The following is an 18,578-nucleotide window of genomic DNA, read 5'->3' on the forward strand; positions in this document are numbered from 1 at the left end:
ATTAATTCTCCCTCTCATAACATATGTAATCTCAAGTCAATGAAATACCATTTCATTCAAATTAATTTTTCTAACTCTGCAAATACAGAAAGAATGGACTAAGCAACCTGCAACACTTGTAAGAGTTATGAGCTTCTTTTCCATGTTCTGCTCATCATGGGAAATTTCCAGACTCCTGAACATTTCACCAGTGTCAAAATTTATGTGCTGCCAGATGTGTGTACAAGTCAGGTTCAGAAAAAGAACTACACAAGGAAAGTACCTGCTGCCTCCAGTAAGGCTTCAAGTCTTGCTTGTGTTTCTGGATCCACAGTTCTCAAGTCCGCACCTTCTGCAGCACTCGATAAGAATAACTCCGATGTGGTTTTAAGTACTGGGTTATCAAGATCTTCTTGGTCCAAAATAAATGATTCAACCTGTTTGCCAAGTTAGAAAAAACAATTTTACCATTTTTGAAGCTTTTAAGTAAATCTAAAGTATTACCCCCCAAAAAAAAATCCCACAAAAATAATCTAACTATACTATCATAATTGTGTTTCAACTGCCGAGAACATAGACCAAAACTACAAAAAACATCTGGTCAACTCACTGAAGAGGAAGTTAAAATCACAAAAGACAAAAACCCTGCATAAAAAAAAAAATATTGCAAAAATTACACTTCAAAACACCTTAAATACAGCAAGGCCAACTCAGATAAAATACCAAATAAGTGTTATGCATGTTTGCACAGTTAACCACCCAAGAAGGCGGACACGAGAAGCTGTAACATCTTTGTCACCAGAAGCTCATCTACCATGTTATTAATAAAAGCCACCAGTAATGATTTTGGTACATCTGGACCTATCTGAGTGCCAGGGAAAGATGGAATGTTTTCCCGAGATGCCTTTCATTTTCTCTTTTAAAAGTAATTTCAAGGGAGGTAGCACAAAGATTTTGTTTGTTTTGAGCAGGAACACAAGAGTTGACCAAAACTCAGCACCAAAACATCTGTTTCCAAGCTGGCACTCAGCATTTCCCCAGTCTTCTCTGCTCTCTGGACAAGAACAGATCTGCAGAACGATTAAGCAGGCAGGTATTCCAACCGAGCAGCAATAATGCTGTCCCACCAGTGCCCCACGTGACCTCCAAACACAAGCCCATGGAATTACTCAACATAACACACTGCAGTTTTATGACAGCTTGCCAGAGTAAACAAGGAGGATACCTGACTCACACTCTAAAGAGAGCAGAGCTACATTTCAGAATCTCCCAAGCTCAGACATAATTTCCTCTATTTTCAGTAATATTTTAAGACAAAAACACTATTTCATAATTAGATGTTGTCTGTTATCTGTACCAACACTATTGGTGCCTTAGATTTGCCATAGAAATGAGACATTCCTGTTACTCAGCCACTGCTGCCCTCTCCCACTTCATACCCCAGTCTCATCTTCCTTTCTCAGTTTTCCCCAAAATACTTCCCCTATTTTTCTCACCTCAGCAGAAAACTACCATGTCGTTTCCCCTGGAAAGGGAAAATTTATACTTAAAAAAAAAAAAAAAATCAAATCAGGCCATCTGCAAATTCATTAAGTGCTCCATTGTGTGAAGAACGTTAACAGGATCTGAGAGCAGCACAGAGCACTGCTATTCAAGAGCAACTTGGATTCTTCATTTCTTCCCCTTTTTGATATGTAAATGGCTGTAACACGATCCCCTGGTGTCCAAGCCAGCCCAGTGTGCCAGGGAAATGCTAACATTGGAATATAATGGGAATCAGGGAGCAAGTATGACTTTTTAGGAACACCAAACACGAGGCTCACATCTCAGTGGATATTTGTGATCCCAGCCAGCATACAGATCTTGTATGCCAGACACAAACATTAAAGGTAAGGCAGCAGGCTCTGATTTGGTGCTCAGAGAGAAGGATTTCTACGTTAATCTAAGCAACGGTCCTAAAATAAGAAATTGTCATTGCAAGAAAGAGTTGAACACTAAACAAGCAGAAAACTAGTGACCTAAACCAGTGATACCTATTTTTACTACCAACAAAGAAGAGCTATTTACAACTCACAGCAAAATGCATCCCTACAGTAAGAGCCCCCTCAGCAGAACTCAAATTCTAGGTTAGTCCATAGCCAGCTTAAGCACTCCCTGCTTTCATGAGTTCTGATGCAAAACTGGCTTCTGGGAAGATTCACCCTGACCTTCCCGAGTACTTCAGGGTTTTTCATTTTTTCCCACAAGACTACACAAGACAAGAAAATGATGAAAATATTACTCCTATTGCAACATGTGTGTACATGACCATTCATTTTAGACAGCTGAGAACTAGATATAACAAATTTTATTAGGTTCTTCTGGACATTTTTCTTTGTCAACTACACCACTACATTTAACAATAGTCCTCCCTTTTGAGGACATATCAAAAGGAGTAAAAATGTCACCTCCCACTGAAGCAACTGCACTTGAGAACAACAAACACTGCAGAAACACTCCGTGGCTCCTGGCAAGCCTTAGGGTTCAGCCTTGGGAAGAGCCAGGCAATCCTTGGCCAAGGGAAGCACAGCAGCCTTGCAGCAACTTGCCAGAAGCTGTCCTGCTGCAAATTCTAAAACTTCATGGTTTTGACACTTTGGGAAATATATGGACCATTTTCTCCCTGACTGCTGCCAGCACAAGCTCACTGGGATATATTTACTGGATTTTACAGGCAGCAATCCACCTCTTGAGCCTAAATCAGTGTTAATTCACCATTCACAAATATTCAGCTTGCAAGGAACCTCTGTCCCCCCAACAGGGAATACATTTTGCTTACAGGATCCTCTCAATAACTCTGCCTTTTTAATAGTGATTGTGCAAACTCTACTATTTAGAGTAAATTACACACACAGTTTTTACTTAAGAATATAAGTTGGGTAGTACTGGTGCAGTCTGCTCTTTTCACCACTCTTATTAACTCCTCCTGCCTTTCAGCTCTTCTTTACATGAGCAACTGTACTTCCAGAGACCTTGCTCAATTAAAATCCCTCAAAAATCTTGCTTCATATACAATACTTTCATCATGGTTTTGTATCATAGGAAGGCAGATGCTTTCATTATTACTGCACATGTTAAGCATCACTTTTTAAGTTTTATTTTGATTTTTAGTAAGAGCTTAATAACATACCCACAATACAAATATAACTTGAGTGTGAAAATACTGAAAACCCATATGCAGAATGTTAAAATAACTGCACCACCGCCAGTCTCCCAGAATAAACTTCAATATATTTTCAAGTCAGAATGTCTGACATTTCTGTAAATCAATGCAGGTTCTTACACACTAAGACAAAGCTAGAGAGAATGAACAGTTGGATATCTTATCACTAATAGCAGAGTGAGAAATTACCTAATTGATCAGATGTCTCTTGTGAATGGAAATGACCTACAATAATCACATATCATAATAATTTTTTTTTGAAAAATCAAACTATTGCAAATATATCATATCTGCCTTTTTAAACAAAAAATAAACTTCATTAAAAATCAAAGCAAGCAAGTAAAAATTCCAAACATATTTCATATTAGCATTCCTGGAAGACATAATACACTGCTCATGTGGCAAAATTTAGGCACTCTGCTCTATCCTAATCAGATCTGCAGCAAAAGTGATAGAGTAACCAGGCACTGTGCTATTTTTGGATTATTTTGCGAGCTGCTTTGGGCAGTTAATAAGCATCTTACTTGGGAAGGCTCATTAGGAACATATGGATTCCAGATATTATTCTAACTGCCAAAACAATTTCACCTTCCCAGTCAAAAGCCAAGAAGCTGCACGGGACTCGAGGGCAGGGCTTCACCACACCGTGTGTCCCCTGCTCTTCCACAGCAACCACGGACCTCGCCTGAAGCCCTGCCAAGGACTGCAGCAGCCTCGCAGCTCTGCAGATCCAGTTACACCCCTGGTGCCTCCCTCCAGAGCAGCTACATTGCAGCCATGTGGCCTCAACTCCATCAGTGCTTACATGGTAGCACCAGGACTGAGTCTACTGCAGGGCAGGGGGATGCAGAGGGACTTTGCAGGCACCAACATCCCCGCTAACACTGGAAATTCTGGTGAGATGGACATGACGTGCAGGGTTACAACACATTTCTAATATTAAATCTAAACTGATCTTCCTTCTGTTGCACTACTGCAAAGGACTTTTCCCAGAATAGCCTGGACCTGCTCACAAATAGCCTGCTCCTCACAGGCTACAGAGGATGGAAACGCTTCCTGGGTAGCTGCAGGTAGCACTGCTCTCTCCTCCTCCTGGCAGGCAAGGGCAGCAGCAGAGACAGCCCCTTCTACCTTCTCCTGCCACTTCTGCCACACTAGTGCTCTTGGGAAGACTTTACAAAAAGTAAAGTCTTTTTGGCTTTACAAAAAGATAGGAAAGAGAAAGGTGCTGTTAAATTATTTCCTTGAACTTGTATTTTCCAGGAACCTCTTGAGCTATGAGCACTTCTTTTGGGGTAACAATACTCATTGCTCTGTTTGTGAAGTATTTTACAAATAATAAGGACCCAAGCTCTTGACTGGGACTCCTAAACTCCTACTTTTTATGCAAATAAATGACTGCCTGAATTTCTCTTTTGTGTTAGGAAACCATTCCTAATTACTTCTATAATTCCATTTGGACATTTTCACTCCATAATTAACAGCATGTGCAATGCTGTATTAGGAGAAATGCAGCAGAGAAAGTTTTTGTGGATTTTTCAGAAAAAAATAACCTCTAACAGTTTATGTTGTCATGTCCTTTATTAAACTGAATGCCAATATTGGATTAATACTTGCAATCCTGCCCTAAAGTTTTTGGGGAATAGTGACAAGACATAGCACTAAGACTGGAAATGAGTTTGTATTTCAAATTAAACATCAAACCCCTGTAAATTCCACATATAAAGGATGTCAACTATTAAAACGATCAAAAATAATCATTCCAAGGAGAAAGTAAAGTGAAGGACTTTGACACAACACTCTTAGATGCTCCCTGCAACAAGGGGAGCAATTAAGGGCAGCACTACCCCCTTGGTGTGGACTTAACTCCACCAAAAGGCCTGGTTTTGATTTACTTTTCAACACTCTTCCCCTGCCAGCCCAGCCAAACATTTTTGCACCTGCTTAAGATACCTTCCTGCACAATCATTTCAGTTTCAAGAGATAGAGTAAAGGAAGAGGAAAAACCACACACTAATGTGGGTATTTTCACAAAACCTTTCAGTGGGGTCTCAGGACACTGTCCTTTCTTGGCACTTTAAAGCTACAGAAAGAAAATAAACATTTCAGGGAAGTGCTCTAGAGTCAGTACCTAGAAACAACATAGAATCAATGGGAACATCAATTCAGACATAATTAATGATATAAAACCATATCCACTCTGTTTGGCTAGAGCTGTAATTTCTGAAGGCAGTTTCTTCCATTAAAAAAGAAAAGTTCCAGCCCAAGAAGACAAAGCCACCATGACCAGTGAATCACCAAGAGAGCACTATCCAGCACTGTGGATGCTGTGATTACACAGAACCCTGCCAGCCTGGGGGGTACAGGGTGCTTGGGGACATCACCACCTCAGCGGGGAGCATAAAGTATCTGGAGCACCCTTTCCAGTCACTGCTCACCTTGTGACAGGGCAGGCACTTTCACAGGTCACTTTAACAAGTGAAAAAGGGAGAAAACTCATGGGAGGAAACAAATAATTTTCTACCACTTTATGAATTTCATGGACTTAAAAAGGGGTCTGTCAAGCTGGAAAATCATTCTTCTGGGAACAGAAAGGCACTAGATCATGTCAGCTCCCTGTGAGGCTATAAACCTGATCATGGCTCCACCTTTAAGTGGAGCTGTCAGTGCTCAGCACCTGCAGCAGCAGCTCTGTAGGCAGGGCATTAGATTGGGAGGGTGGGGAGAGAAGGGGTGCAAATCTGTTTAGCTCTGATTGCAGTGGGAAGCTGACTGACTGGAGGCAGGATTATCTAAAGAACAGCCTTTATTCCCATAGATATTAAGCAATTACCAGCTAGTGAAATGAGCAGCTATGGGATCTGGGCTGTGATGAGCTCATTTCAGAGCACAGGTTCATATTGCAGATGCTGCTACAGATACAGTGTAAATACAGGTGGACACATCCCCAAGATTTGCTGCTGCAGGAAATGAAAGGCCCTCATGCAGAGTGTGGGCCATGAGTCCAACATCCCTACACACAATGCAATGTTCTGGGTGTGTTACCACACGAGCTGCCTGAAATTATGGGAGAGACAGCAGGCAGTGAGCAAGGACTGACATCTTTATGGCTATTTCACCACAGGGTCTCAAGCCTGGCACCCCAAGTCACCAGTCAGTTCTCAAAACTACAACGGTTATTTGAAACATGCAGATAAAACAATAAATCAGAATTAATGTTTTATACCACTACTCTTCCTTTCCAGAGATTGCTGATCCTGGTTTTCAATTTTCTTGCACTCATACTGAACCATAAGCAAACATTCCTGGACAAGCAGCTGTCAAATGGTTCATGTCAATTTAACCACTTCCCTGAATTCTCTCTTAAGCAGACAACTCACACTATGCCATTTAAGCAGTTCTGAATACTACAAACTACACCCTATCACAAGCCTCTGGAAAGAGCTGTCTGATCTATGGATTTTATGGAAATTTATTTTTATTAAAGGTCTGTTTCGCAACAATAAGCAACATGATTGCACCCTCTTAACCCTCACAGAATTAAAGCACAGAACACACAGGTTGACTCCTCTTGGTACAAGAAACTGGCAACATTACAAAGTTTCTCTGTATAGCAGAAAAGAAAGATTTACTCATCTCAGTAACTACTGGAATAATCCAAAGAACTGTTAAAACCAGACATATTCAAAGTCTAATAAACAAAAATAATTATGACTATATTTTCCCCATGTACACAACAATCTTTTGCAACAAGGAGCAGTCACGTACAGAACTGGAACTGACAACTGAAGCTTATTCAAAATTCACATCAATTCCAGTAAATCAAGTGCCAATTGACTTTATACCAAAGAAAACCTTTGAATGGAGACCAGGAAACTTGACTAAAATAAGCACCACTTGCACTAAGCACTCCTTATTTTCACGTATTCTATCTCAGTCCACTCTAAATCACGTTTTCAGTGCTCCATCTTCCCCATGGGCTCTAGGATTCCCTCCTCACCTGTTTTTTTTATCTAATATTCCCACAGAAAGAGCCCCTCTTCTTTCCTCACCTCAAGCCAAGAAACAGCTGGTGTAACTCAGTATTTGATCTATTAGAATATAAAACAGAATTGTTGCATGAATTTAGCCAGGGCTTTCCTTGCTCAAGTATTAAATCCCAAGTAGTAGCTCAAGTAGGCATTAAACCAAAGTGAAGGCAACTTTTAAGGCAAAAGATGAATAGATGCATTTGTTTGCTGATGTAAAAGCTCACACCCAACCAAGATGGGAAGCATTCTAAGCCATCTTCTTGGAAATGACCTTTTAAGATCTCTTTTCAATCCAAGGGGACAATGCCTAAATAGAAAAGAAATCATACAAGTGGATCTTGGATACAAGAGTGATTCAATAATCTGTTTCCAGGCCAACCTATACATTTCAGACAGAGGAGTCTCGACATTTAAAGCGACTAATTAAGTTATCTACAGGCTTATAGCAAACTGAAAATCATCCTGGGCTTTCTGGCCCTCTCAGATCCTAACTAGTGGCAACTATTCTTTTCAAGGCCTGGATAAACAGGTCTGTGCACGCTGTCCTACTGCCAAAGTAGCAGAAACCCCAGTGCAACTCCTGAGCCATCACTTAGTCATTTCAAAGAAACTATCAGAGAGCCCTGGCTAAGCTATGATCCACTGAAAATTCAAGATATAGCAGTACAAGGGCTTAAAAATGTAACTATTTTATAAAAACAATTAAAAGAGAAACATTTATCTAAGCTGTTGGATTTATCCTAAGAAATCCTAAATGCCAAACCTCCACATGAGACTCCCTTTTTCCCTGGCTCCCTTTCAGGCTGTGGAGGAGCACATACTCCAAAGAGTTGATGCTCAGAAGTCACCATGACCAAGGATCAGTTTGGGAACAGATCATTCAGCCCCAAATGCTGATCTCCCCTCTTCCCTTGGTTTGAAATATGACTGACTTACTACCTACCTGCCATGTGACACTGTTGGTTTAATTCATGATTTTGGAAAGGGGAAAGTTCAACAGGTTTAGGGATTTTCCTAAAAGAAAATCTTAATTAATTAGTAATCCCTATGTTTTAGTGAATGCAAGGGAGAATAACTTAAGGACCTAGCTAAAACCTAGTGCTAACACATGAAATGTTAAAAACACCTGAGATGACTTTCTGTTGGCTCACTGTCCAGCAGGCAATAAAACATCCTCTTTTTCTTTTATTAGGGAGTATTTTCTTCCTGCAGGGTGTGCATGCAGGAAGGTACCTTTGGAAAGCTCTCCTGGCCAGGAGGGCCAGCCACACTTGTCTCTTCTCAGCTACCACCAGCATCTGGACAAACACATCATCATAATTCAACCAGGAGTAACCTCTCTCAGTCTACAGCACTCTTCCTTACACATTCTGGGAGGCTTTGGAAGAGCTAAAGATGAAAATAATTTTGAAAAAAAAAAAAAAAAATCTCAACTCCCTCCTGAAAGCAAAGGACCAAAGTGAATAACGGGTCTCATCTCACAAAAAGCAGGAAAGAAGTAAGAGGATCCAGCACAGGACCAATTCTTTCATTTGTGTTTTATCATAGTAACTGTTTTCTATCTGCACTTCAGCAGAAGATACACAATACTGCAAAAAAGGAGAAAATTTTCTTATATTCTATAAAACTTCGAAACAATCAACATTACATAAGGAAAAAATTCTTAAGTAATGAGTTGCAAGAGTAAAATGCATTTCCATCAATTTCACTTGCTCAGCATTCCTCCAAAAATATGCAAAATAAAACCTCTGCACTTTCACAATAAAAAGGGAGAACTACTTGTTGAGGAAAAAACCCTCAAACTATCTGTATTCTATTACAATACATATCTGTGCATATTAAGAGCTAGAGCATATCATCCTAACTAAATTAACCCCTAAATCCAAATATTCATTCACCTGTACCTCACCTTGTCAGAGGCAGCATGGGTTTATAACATAAAGGTAGCAACATTGTTACTGCAGTCTGTTGCTACAAAAAAGAAGTATTTGTATCATTTCAAAGTTAAAGACTCTTTAGTTTATCATCGACCAAGGTCACAGCAAGAAAGTTTCTATTTGAGACAACCTCTGAGGCCAGGCACTGTTCAAAAACCTCCTAAAATGATTTAAGTACTTGCACAAATCACTGATTTCTGAGGTTTGCTTACAGTACCCCATTCCCACTAGGAAGATAAGGTTTGCACGAAGCCTTTGGTTGGGGTTTGCAAGGCACATGGGCTGCTCTAGGGAAGAAAGCATCTGCAGGAGACAAACAAAAACCCCCTGCTGAAAGTGAGGCTTCCGAGCTGCACTTAAACAGTGCCACAAAGAGTCCTCAAACAAGATGCAGGAGTTATTTTTCTTGCTTCACGAAGTTTTCAGTGGGAAAGAAATCTATGGTTCCTTTTTCCATATAAGTCAAGACTTACCTCTGTTTTAAACCCAAGAATCACTTTTACTCCAATAACAGCTTAATACCTTAGAGGAATCTTCCTGTAAGTTACAACAACTCAAAATTACCTACTTAGATTGAAGCTCTGCAGCCTCCTCACCTGCAGGGTCTGAGCCCCAGCTGTGGACTCCAACAAACACCCCAATTCAGTCCTGGAGCTGCTCCCAGTTTTGAAGGCCAGGCCACACGTGTGCACAGAAAAAGGAGTGCCTGTGTATTCCCCTTGCTTCCACACTGACCCTTCTGTCAAGTGAATGTTGCAGGGATGGTTTGAGCTCTGAGCAGAGGACAATGCCCCCATGGCACCATCCAGTCCTTACAGCTGGATTTCAGCATCCTCCAAGGCAAGGAAAGGAGACAGAAGAGCTGCCCAATATCAAGCCCACAGGGGAGCAGCTGGGTAGCCCCAATTTAAATGAGAACACAAGAACTCATGATTCAGCATTAATGCTCAAACAAACCCTTCCCACCCCCCACCAGACTGTAACTAGTTGACTGGTGAAACCTATGTGCAAATTTGTACCTAAATATAGATGTTCTGCTAAATTTGGCAAATCTCTCCTTACCAAGGGGTTGCACTGCATATTTATGTAATTATACAGTAGTATTTCACATCTTTACTTTCTACACCTATCATTAGAAAACAGCTGCTGACATTTATTTTAGGTCATGTACTCAATTGGGTCAAGCTGCACTAAAGGGAGACCCAGGCTCTGCAAGAAACCTTAGAAATGAGTTCACTGTGAAATGTTATTGAATAGGATTAACCATACTGCTTGTATGGTTAGCATACATGCATACTGAAACACTGCTTGCTCCTGGTTACCACAGGCCAGACTTGCAAAGTTACTGAGATACCTGCCATGACTTTTCTGGAAGTTAGATGCCTAATCAGACTGGGAATAAATGAACACCCTACTAACCTGCTCTCTGCATCCTGAAGAGTCACCTCAACTCTTTTGGAAACCTGAACAAGTTATCCCTTAGATGTTTTCTAATCATTGAATAATTCCTGGAAGAAAATTTTACTTTTTTTCCCATCTCTTACCTCCTCAACTTTGAAAGAGCTTGACAAAAGAAAAACATCAACTGCTAAACTGAAACCTACATTTTCCAGAGAAAAGGCTTTTCTGCTTAATACTATCTACCTGAATTTGCATCCACTTTTTGAATTTCTATTCTTTATGGTAAAGAAAATGCTGCTGTTTACATTGTTTCTAATACAATGAAAATTAAAGTGTCTAAGCATTACGTTAACCTCAGAAGTCAAAAGATGCATTGTGCACACCATCTACAAAGCAGATTCATGTTAGGAAGGTTCAACAATGCAACAACGACTTTAATAGACAACACTGCTAACCTGAAACAAACTAAGTATTTACTCTGAATTTCAAACCAAGTTGAAAAATTAAGAGACCTCAGATTGCAGGGAGGGGGGTCCCAGACAAAATCTCCAGGTACTGAACTGCTCTGGAGTGCATGCCATTCAACTACTCATCCTACTCCTTGTAGGAGGTATGTTATGTCTGATTTTTAATTATGCTTTATGTAAATATCCCCAGAGGCTTATGCAATAGGTACAGGCTTAAGTAAGGCGAGCTGGTGGAGGCAGCTCAGGAGAGGGAAGCCGAGAGCTGAGCTGACTCCATAGCCAAGGGCTGGGTGAGCTCCAGTTGTCACTGAAGGCCTCCAAAGCCCTGAATTACAGAATAGGAGAGATTTGCTACATTTGTACACTCACTGCCAAAAGCCACTTACTGAACCAAGCTCCCAGATCTCCTGGTACTTCTGTCGGCACCGCCAGCTTCTGCTGCTTGATTTACAACAGCTCAGCAAACTGTCCTCGAGCACTAACACTGCCACATTTATCACCTGCTTCAACTCCTGCCTGCCACACTTTTTGCTGCTGGGAGGGTTTTTGATGAGGACCTGCACTTTCTGTGGCCACCAAAGACCCCATGGACATGCACTAATCAGCACTGCCCTCCCAGCACACCTTCACCTTGACCTACAGGCCTCACAGCCAGGGTGGAGGAGGCTGTTTAATGCTTGTGCCTTTGGCACCACTCTAAGTGCCAGCAAAATTCACAAGGAGTGGTAATAATACACTTAAAGTCACACCAAAAATCTCACTCTAAACAAGTTGCAGGCTGTGTTCACACCCTGAGCAAGCTTACAAGGCAACTAAGCAACTATTTGCACTGAGGTCAAAACCACCTCATTTCTCAGGCTGCAGCCAGTGGTGAAGTTTCTCTGAGCACCCAGGAGATCCACAGCAGGCAGTTTTACACAGGAGCAGCACAAACCTCCTGGCCTCGTCCCTCCATGCCCAAAGACGTGCTTCAGCTTGCAGTTGTTTCTATTTGCATGGGATAATTTTAACTGGTAATTCTAGAAAATATTCTGCACAGCTGCATTCAAATTTCACCTTGTGGACCTAATACAACTCATCTGTACAGGATCCACTTTAGTCCTTGGTTTCCCACCCAAAAGCCTGGTCACTGCCATGGGCACTGAGCTAGGAAAGCAGGAAGCTTTGATTTTCTCCCAGTTCTGTGAGCCAGGATAAATGGGGCACAGCCTCTTCACCTGTAAAATGGGAACACTACTCTCCTCTGTAAAGTACTTGGAGATCTAAGAAATGCAATATATTTTCAAAAAGGTTAGCTTACAATATATTGCTCTTTTCATTCTCTAGATAAATGTTTCATTATACTTCTTGTCCTGCACTTCCCTGATGATTTTCTTATTTAACTAATTTGCCATTTTGACCAGTCCAGTTATTTTAGCATATTAAACTCAGACTAATACAAGGATACAAGACCTAAATACCACTGCAGACACAAAGCACAGCCTACAGAATATTCTACCATTATTTTTATGGCTTCAAAAGTAGAGAGAAGAAAACAGATCAAGGCACCATGGCAAAAACTCATCTTTTTTTTTGTTTCATTTTTAATTCTCCCTTTTAGTTCTCACTAATTCCACCCACTAGTAATAGCTGAAGGCATACACCCAAATCAGTGACTCATGGCACAAGACCACAGTCCAAACAGTGACTGACTGGCTTCTCAAAGCAGTGCTGTTCAAGAACTGCACTGCTCCATCCCTGCACCTTAACTGCCTTTTCTTTGCCCAAAAAAGAAAACAAAACAAAGAGAGACACCCACCACTGACAACAGGTGCTTCCTCAACTCTCAAAAAAACAAAAAAAAACCCCAAAAAAAACCCCAAAAAAACAAAAAAAAAAAAAAAAACCAAAAAAAAAAAAAAAACAAAAAAAAAAAAAAAACTGAAGAAAAAAATAATTTCCCCCTTGGTGCTCCCAGCCATGCAGCCCAGCCTAGGCACATTCTTCCCACCTTCTTCCCAGGTAATTCTCCACAACCAGAAACACAAGACAGGAGAACTCCCCAGGCAGTTTCAGCTTTGAGATTAGCCCACCTCCTCTCCATGTGTGCTGGAAAACTTCAAATATTTCAATTCCCATTAATTTCTTCGATTCTTTATTTTAAATAATGAACTTTTCCCCAGGTTTTTCAAACTAATCATTTAACTTTAAGAGCTGTTTGGGAACCTTTATTTTTTTGACCTCAATGGCAACCTCCCAGACACATTATTTATAATAGGCTGTCTTTCTTAATACTTGCTATTAGTCAAAAGAGTGCTTAGTAAACATCCTAGCTAGCCAATCTTCACATCCCTTAAATAATGGGGTGGGTTCAAAAGGGATAAGCTTTCAAAGTAGGACTCTGCTCACCTTGTAAAGAGCCACAAGCATCCTGATATAGCCCACTTCCCATCATTTTCCAGGCTCTGTAGCTACTGCTTTGGATCTTCAAAGATACTTTAAAATGTGACATAAAAGACCTCCTAGAGAGCAGACACTCATTGATTACTTGTGTCCTACCCTATCTATGGTAGGTATTCCAGCTGCCCCAAACAGGTATGTCCTGGAACACCTAATTCCATATGGGACTGCATGTGGATGTCCAGGACATCAACCCCACAAGGAATGTTCACATACAAGTGCTCATCTGCCTGCTCATTAGATTTTGAGTTTAGTTAAATGTCCTGCTGCCAGCACCACTTCCAATGTAGCTTAGGTGGTCATGAGCAAAATGCAGATGTGGATCTGCATCAGTTTAATCACTTTTTTTTATTCAAATAAGACCTGGCTCAGGTTTCAGGAAGGCTGGACAAAAGATGGTCATCAACAGAAGGCAAAAAAATTTAGCCACAGGAGGGTGAGTGCAGGCTTCCCTCCTTTCATCTCTCCAGAAGGAACAAGGACACATCCTAAGTACACTTGCTTGGCCTCCAAATTAAAAATTGGTATGTATCACCTTGGCTATTTTCTTTCTCCTGCAGAAGCCCAAAGGAACTGCGGAAAGCCTGCAAGCAGTAAGTAGCCACTTTCTCCTGCTTCCTACTAAAACTATGTAAGGGCTGTGATCCAGATGGGATCCCATCTTTTGCTAAGAGACTACTAAGGAATGAAGATTCACCCTTTGGTGCAGCAATGACAGATAAAAGCCCTCATTTACCTTCTCTCCCTAGGCTACATAAAGCAGCATTAAATGTCAGTTTACAGGTCCAACAACGCTCCATTTGGGTTGGGATAAGGCCCCCGTCCCTCCTCCACACCCTCCCTTTAAACCTTTCCGTAGGTTTGGAAGATCAAAGGAAGACACCTCGACTACCCTCTTCCATTTTGTTGGGTAAGAAATATCTCTATTGCATAAATGCGTGAGTGTATAGCTACATCTACAGAAATCTATCCGTGTCTGGGAACCCCGAGTTCAGGGCAGCAATAGTGGGGCCGACGGCTTCACTTTGTTCTCCGTCGGGTGCGGGATCTCGCCTCCCCCTCCAAACCTGCTCCCAGCTGGAAGCGGCTCCTTGAGGTCAGGACACATCCTCACCGCGCTCCGCGGCCGCCACCGGCCCTTCGCCGGGGCCGCCGGGAGGCGCGGCGGGGCGAGACCCCCGCGCTCGCTGCCTCCTCCCCGGCCCCGGGCCGCGCTGCCGTGCGGGGCCGCCGGGACCCGCCCATGGCGGCGGGAGGCCCGGGACGAGCGGGTGCGGTGCGGCCGGCGCGGCGAGCGGGAGGGCGGGCGGGCCCCGGCCGGGCCTGTCAGGAAGCGGCGGAGGGGAAGGAGGGCGGGCCGGGATCGCTCACCTCGGACACCTCGTCCTCGTCGCTGCCGGAGCCGCCGCCGCCCCCGCTCCGCAGCACAGCGGCCGCCAGCTTGAAGTCGAGGGCGGCCTCACCGGCCGCGGGCGCGCCGGGGCCTCCCGGCCCGCCGGGCCCGGCCTCCCCGAAGAGGCGCACGGCCCGCAGGCCCAGCGGGGAGGGCCCGGCCGCGGCGGGCGGCTCGGCAGCGGAGGGCGGCGCGCGGGGCGCGACCGAGTCGATCTCCTCGTCGGCGGCAGCGGCGGCGGTGCCGTCCGTGAGCATCGCGCTGGTCCGGGCCCGGCCGTCTCCGTCCCCTCACGGCACCGCGGCAGCGCCACTAACTTCTCACACCCTACCCGGCCGCGGCCGCCGCGCCGCCCCCCCGCCGCTCCGCGCACGCCTATTGGGCGCTCTCGGCCGAGGGCGGCGCGCTATTGGCCGCGGCGCCCGCCACTCAAGAGCGCGTCACGCGCTCCCAGCATGCTGCCCTGAGAGCGCACGCCGAGGCGGTAAGAGTGCGCCGCCCCGCCCCGCTCGCTCGGCCTCGCTTCCTGAACCTTCCGAGCTGTGATTGGTTCTCCGGGACGTCAATCATGTGCCTTGGCGGAGCTGTGGGCATCGATAGGGCGAGCGAACTGTCGATCAAAGCGCATCCTGGAATCACGGTTTTGATTGGTCGAAAGGTACATCGCTCACAACGCACGGCGTCTGGCGTCTTCCGATTGGCTCCTCCAAGCCCTGGGCCCGCCTTCCCTTCGAACCCCTCTGAAGGACTCCGTCAGCGCGAGACACCGTCACACGCCCGCTTGTCCCGAGCGGTGATTGGGCCATGGAGCTGCCAATCAAATAGAAAGGCACGCCTCCTCCGTGGCCCCTCCCCCTCCCGGGGGCGGGCCGCCATAGGCCGGGCGCCCGGGCTCTCCGCTCCAGCGGCCACGCCCCCTGTGACGTCACCGCGCAGCCACGTGGCCCGGGGCCGGGGTTCGGCCCCCCCGGGGGTCTCGGGCCCTGGAGCCCGGCCGGGCCGCCCCCCTAGTTCACGGACAGGTTGATCTGCGGTCCCGCGCCGTGCATCGGCTCGCACTGTGGGGAGAGCAGAGGTTACGGGGCCGGCACCGCGCCCACCCCGGGCGCCCCCGCGCCAGCGGTTCGGGCCCGGGGCGGCTGCGGCCGGGCGAGGCTGCCAGGACAGCACCGACCTCCTCGGCTCTGCTCCCCGGCTCCGGCCGCTCCCGGGGGTGTGACCCCGCCGCCCCCGGCCCGGGCAGCGGCCCGTCCAGCCAGCTCAGGTGGTGCGGGGAGAAGATGCGCTCCAGCCCCTTGCGGATCCCCACCAGCGCCAGCAGCTGCGGCCCGGCCAGGCGCGGGTCAGCATCGCTGGGGCCGGGGCACAGCCGGCGTCTCTCTGTCACACACCTCTGTCACCCCTCCCGGCCCTAGGGGACCGTCCTTGCCCAACAGTGTCACTCAGCCTCTGGTGACAGCCCCAGGGCCGCAGGCCAGGGGGTGAAGGCTGGTGGCAAAGCACCCCCGTGCACCGCCCGCTCGTGTCCCCTCACAAAGGATCATGGCTGTGCTCGGGGCCGGGCTGGGCAGTGCCGCCGATTCGAGGGGTGTCCTACCATCACTGGGAAAATAATCGCGGCCACGGTGGACTTGAGGACCCAGAGCAGGGCCAGGCAGAGCAGCTGGATGATGGTGAAGAGGTGCACCCGGCGCAGGGGCACGTGGCGGAGGTAGGCGAGGTCTGGCTGGTGCTTGGCCGGCATCAGGAGCAGCCGCACACGGTCCGTGAGCTGTAGTGAGAGGATGGCAGGGGGGTCACACCTGTCCAGCTACTGGGCAGCTCTCACCCACGTCCCTGTTGAGATTAGGGCTGGCAGGATGGGGTTTCACCATCATTTCTGCACTTCAGCCCTCCTGCTGTCTGTGCTGACCTCCAGCTGATGTCTGGGCTGGGGAGTTTGTCTGCAAGACCTGGGGTCCTGGTGCCACTGTCACCCAGGCCAGGGGAGCACTTTCCAGGCAGACTTCTAGAAAGGACTCCAGCTGCCCTTACAGGGTTAACTGAGAGATGACACCCCTCGATCCCCCTCACTTCACAGGAAACTGCTGCAGCCTCCTCCAGAGCACAACTCTGGGTTTCCCAAGCAGAGGGAGGGTGGGAGTTTCCCAGCCTGTCATCTAGAGCAGGGTAATTGCAAGGAAACTGTACTATTTAGAGGAAAAAGTGGTGTAGATAATTCTGGAATAGGATTTTTTTCCCCCTCCATTGGTTTCTCGGGAGAAGAAGGGAACTGGCACATGAGCAGCAAAACCAGAACCAAAGGATTCTCATGTCCCAGCTCTGCCTGCAGCTCCCAGGTGAGGAAGTCCCTATGGCTTTGAGAGCAAGTCTGTGTTATCCACTGGTCCCACTTCTCCCAAAATACCTGACCCAGCAGTGGACAAGTCTCTCCTGCTCCTCAGCACCCCAGAACCCTCCTTTTCCCTTTCCTTTGCCCTAGAAAGATCTCTCTCTGCTCCTTGTCCTGGGCCTGGTGGGAGACAGCTCTATGCCAGGCTGTAGACCACAGAGAGCTAAACTCCAGGTTCTGCTGGGCAGTTGCTGAGCAAAGCCCCTCCTCCCCACCAGCACCCCCTCCCTCACCTGGATGCTGTTCAGCGCCGTCACCCCCATGTGCAGGAACACCCCATAGAGCACCGGCATCGGGATGTGCTGCAAGGCAGTGGGGTGGGCCATCAGCAGGGCTGGTCCCTGGGGGTCCGTGCCTGCTCGGTGCCCTCTCATGTAAAATCCTGTCCACAGCCTGTGCCTCCTTTATTGCCAACAGCCCAGCCTGGCCTTAATGTGCTGCTTGAGGTTCACATGAGCCCACGTCCTCCATGGTGCCTTTGGCTGGCATCTCATCCCCCAGGTGTGTCACTGCACCTCAGCTTGGTGCCATCTGCAAAGGTGCTCCATCCTGCTATGACTTTGATGAAGATATTTGATAGTATTTGTCCAGTAGGAGCACTTGGAAGACACCACTTGTTACTTGTTTCCATTTGGACATTGGGTTACGGTCTGTAAATCTCTGGACATGACCATCCAGCCAATTCCTGATCCATCTAACAGTTCTTCCATCAAATCCAGTTGGGAGTGAGGATGCTGGGAGGGCCCCATATCAAAGGCTATATGAGACCAGCCTCAGAGGTGAGGAAAGAGGTGGAGGAAAAGAGACCTCCTGTCTGCCCACAGGTAATCCAGGGCCACTGGAGGGGTTTTTCCTAGCATGGCAGTGGCAGCAGGTGAAAGCCAGCAGCAGGCAGGTGATCCATGTAGCAGTATGGAGAGGTGGTGCTGGGGTGTGTTTGGGGAGCACAAGGAGGATGGGCAGGTGACATGGGGCCACAGTGCCTTGTGTGCCAACCCTCCAGTGGCGCTGGACACAAACCCTTGGTGCAGTCCATACCCACACAGGGCACAGCTCCCTGCCTGCCAGACTGGCTTCCTGTGCTGCTTCCATGGCTCATGCTGGGGAACCTCCAGCCTTGCAGGGTATGGCCAACCCCTGCCTCGGAAAAGAGGCCACCCCAGCCAGGCTTCCTACCTTGAGCACGGGGGCCATGAAGACAGAGACTCCCATCAGGATGAAGACAGCCAGGCCTGTCAGCCTCTGCTCCCTGTGGGTGGCAGCACAGGTGTCACAGGTGCCCGGGGTCCCTTGGGAGCCCACCCCCCTACCCGCCCTCCTGACCCCAGGGTCTGTGC

The 18,578-nt window shown here is 46.5% G+C and overlaps 1 protein-coding gene across 7 annotated transcripts in view; it reads right to left on the reverse strand.

Moving 5' to 3' along the window:
• The window catches only part of ANKHD1 (ankyrin repeat and KH domain containing 1), a 106,449-nt gene that overhangs the window by 84,292 nt on the left and 3,579 nt on the right, over positions 1–18,578 (reverse strand). Inside the window, exons 8-11 of one of the 7 annotated variants that reach the window (XM_053957042.1) lie at positions 18,418–18,490; positions 17,475–17,543; positions 16,447–16,620; positions 263–416 (exon numbers count right to left, since the gene is read on the reverse strand). In XM_053957042.1, the coding sequence (XP_053813017.1) occupies positions 263–416; positions 16,447–16,620; positions 17,475–17,543; positions 18,418–18,490 (470 nt within the window). Of the gene's footprint in view, positions 1–262; positions 417–13,405; positions 14,547–14,827; positions 15,251–16,446; positions 16,621–17,474; positions 17,544–18,417; positions 18,491–18,578 lie in introns of those variants that run through there. The other 6 variants (XM_053957035.1, XM_053957036.1, XM_053957037.1 and 3 more) reach the window with 6 other exon arrangements.

This window comes from Vidua chalybeata, chromosome 15 (assembly GCF_026979565.1).
Source record: "Vidua chalybeata isolate OUT-0048 chromosome 15, bVidCha1 merged haplotype, whole genome shotgun sequence".
NCBI lineage: Eukaryota > Metazoa > Chordata > Aves > Passeriformes > Viduidae > Vidua > Vidua chalybeata.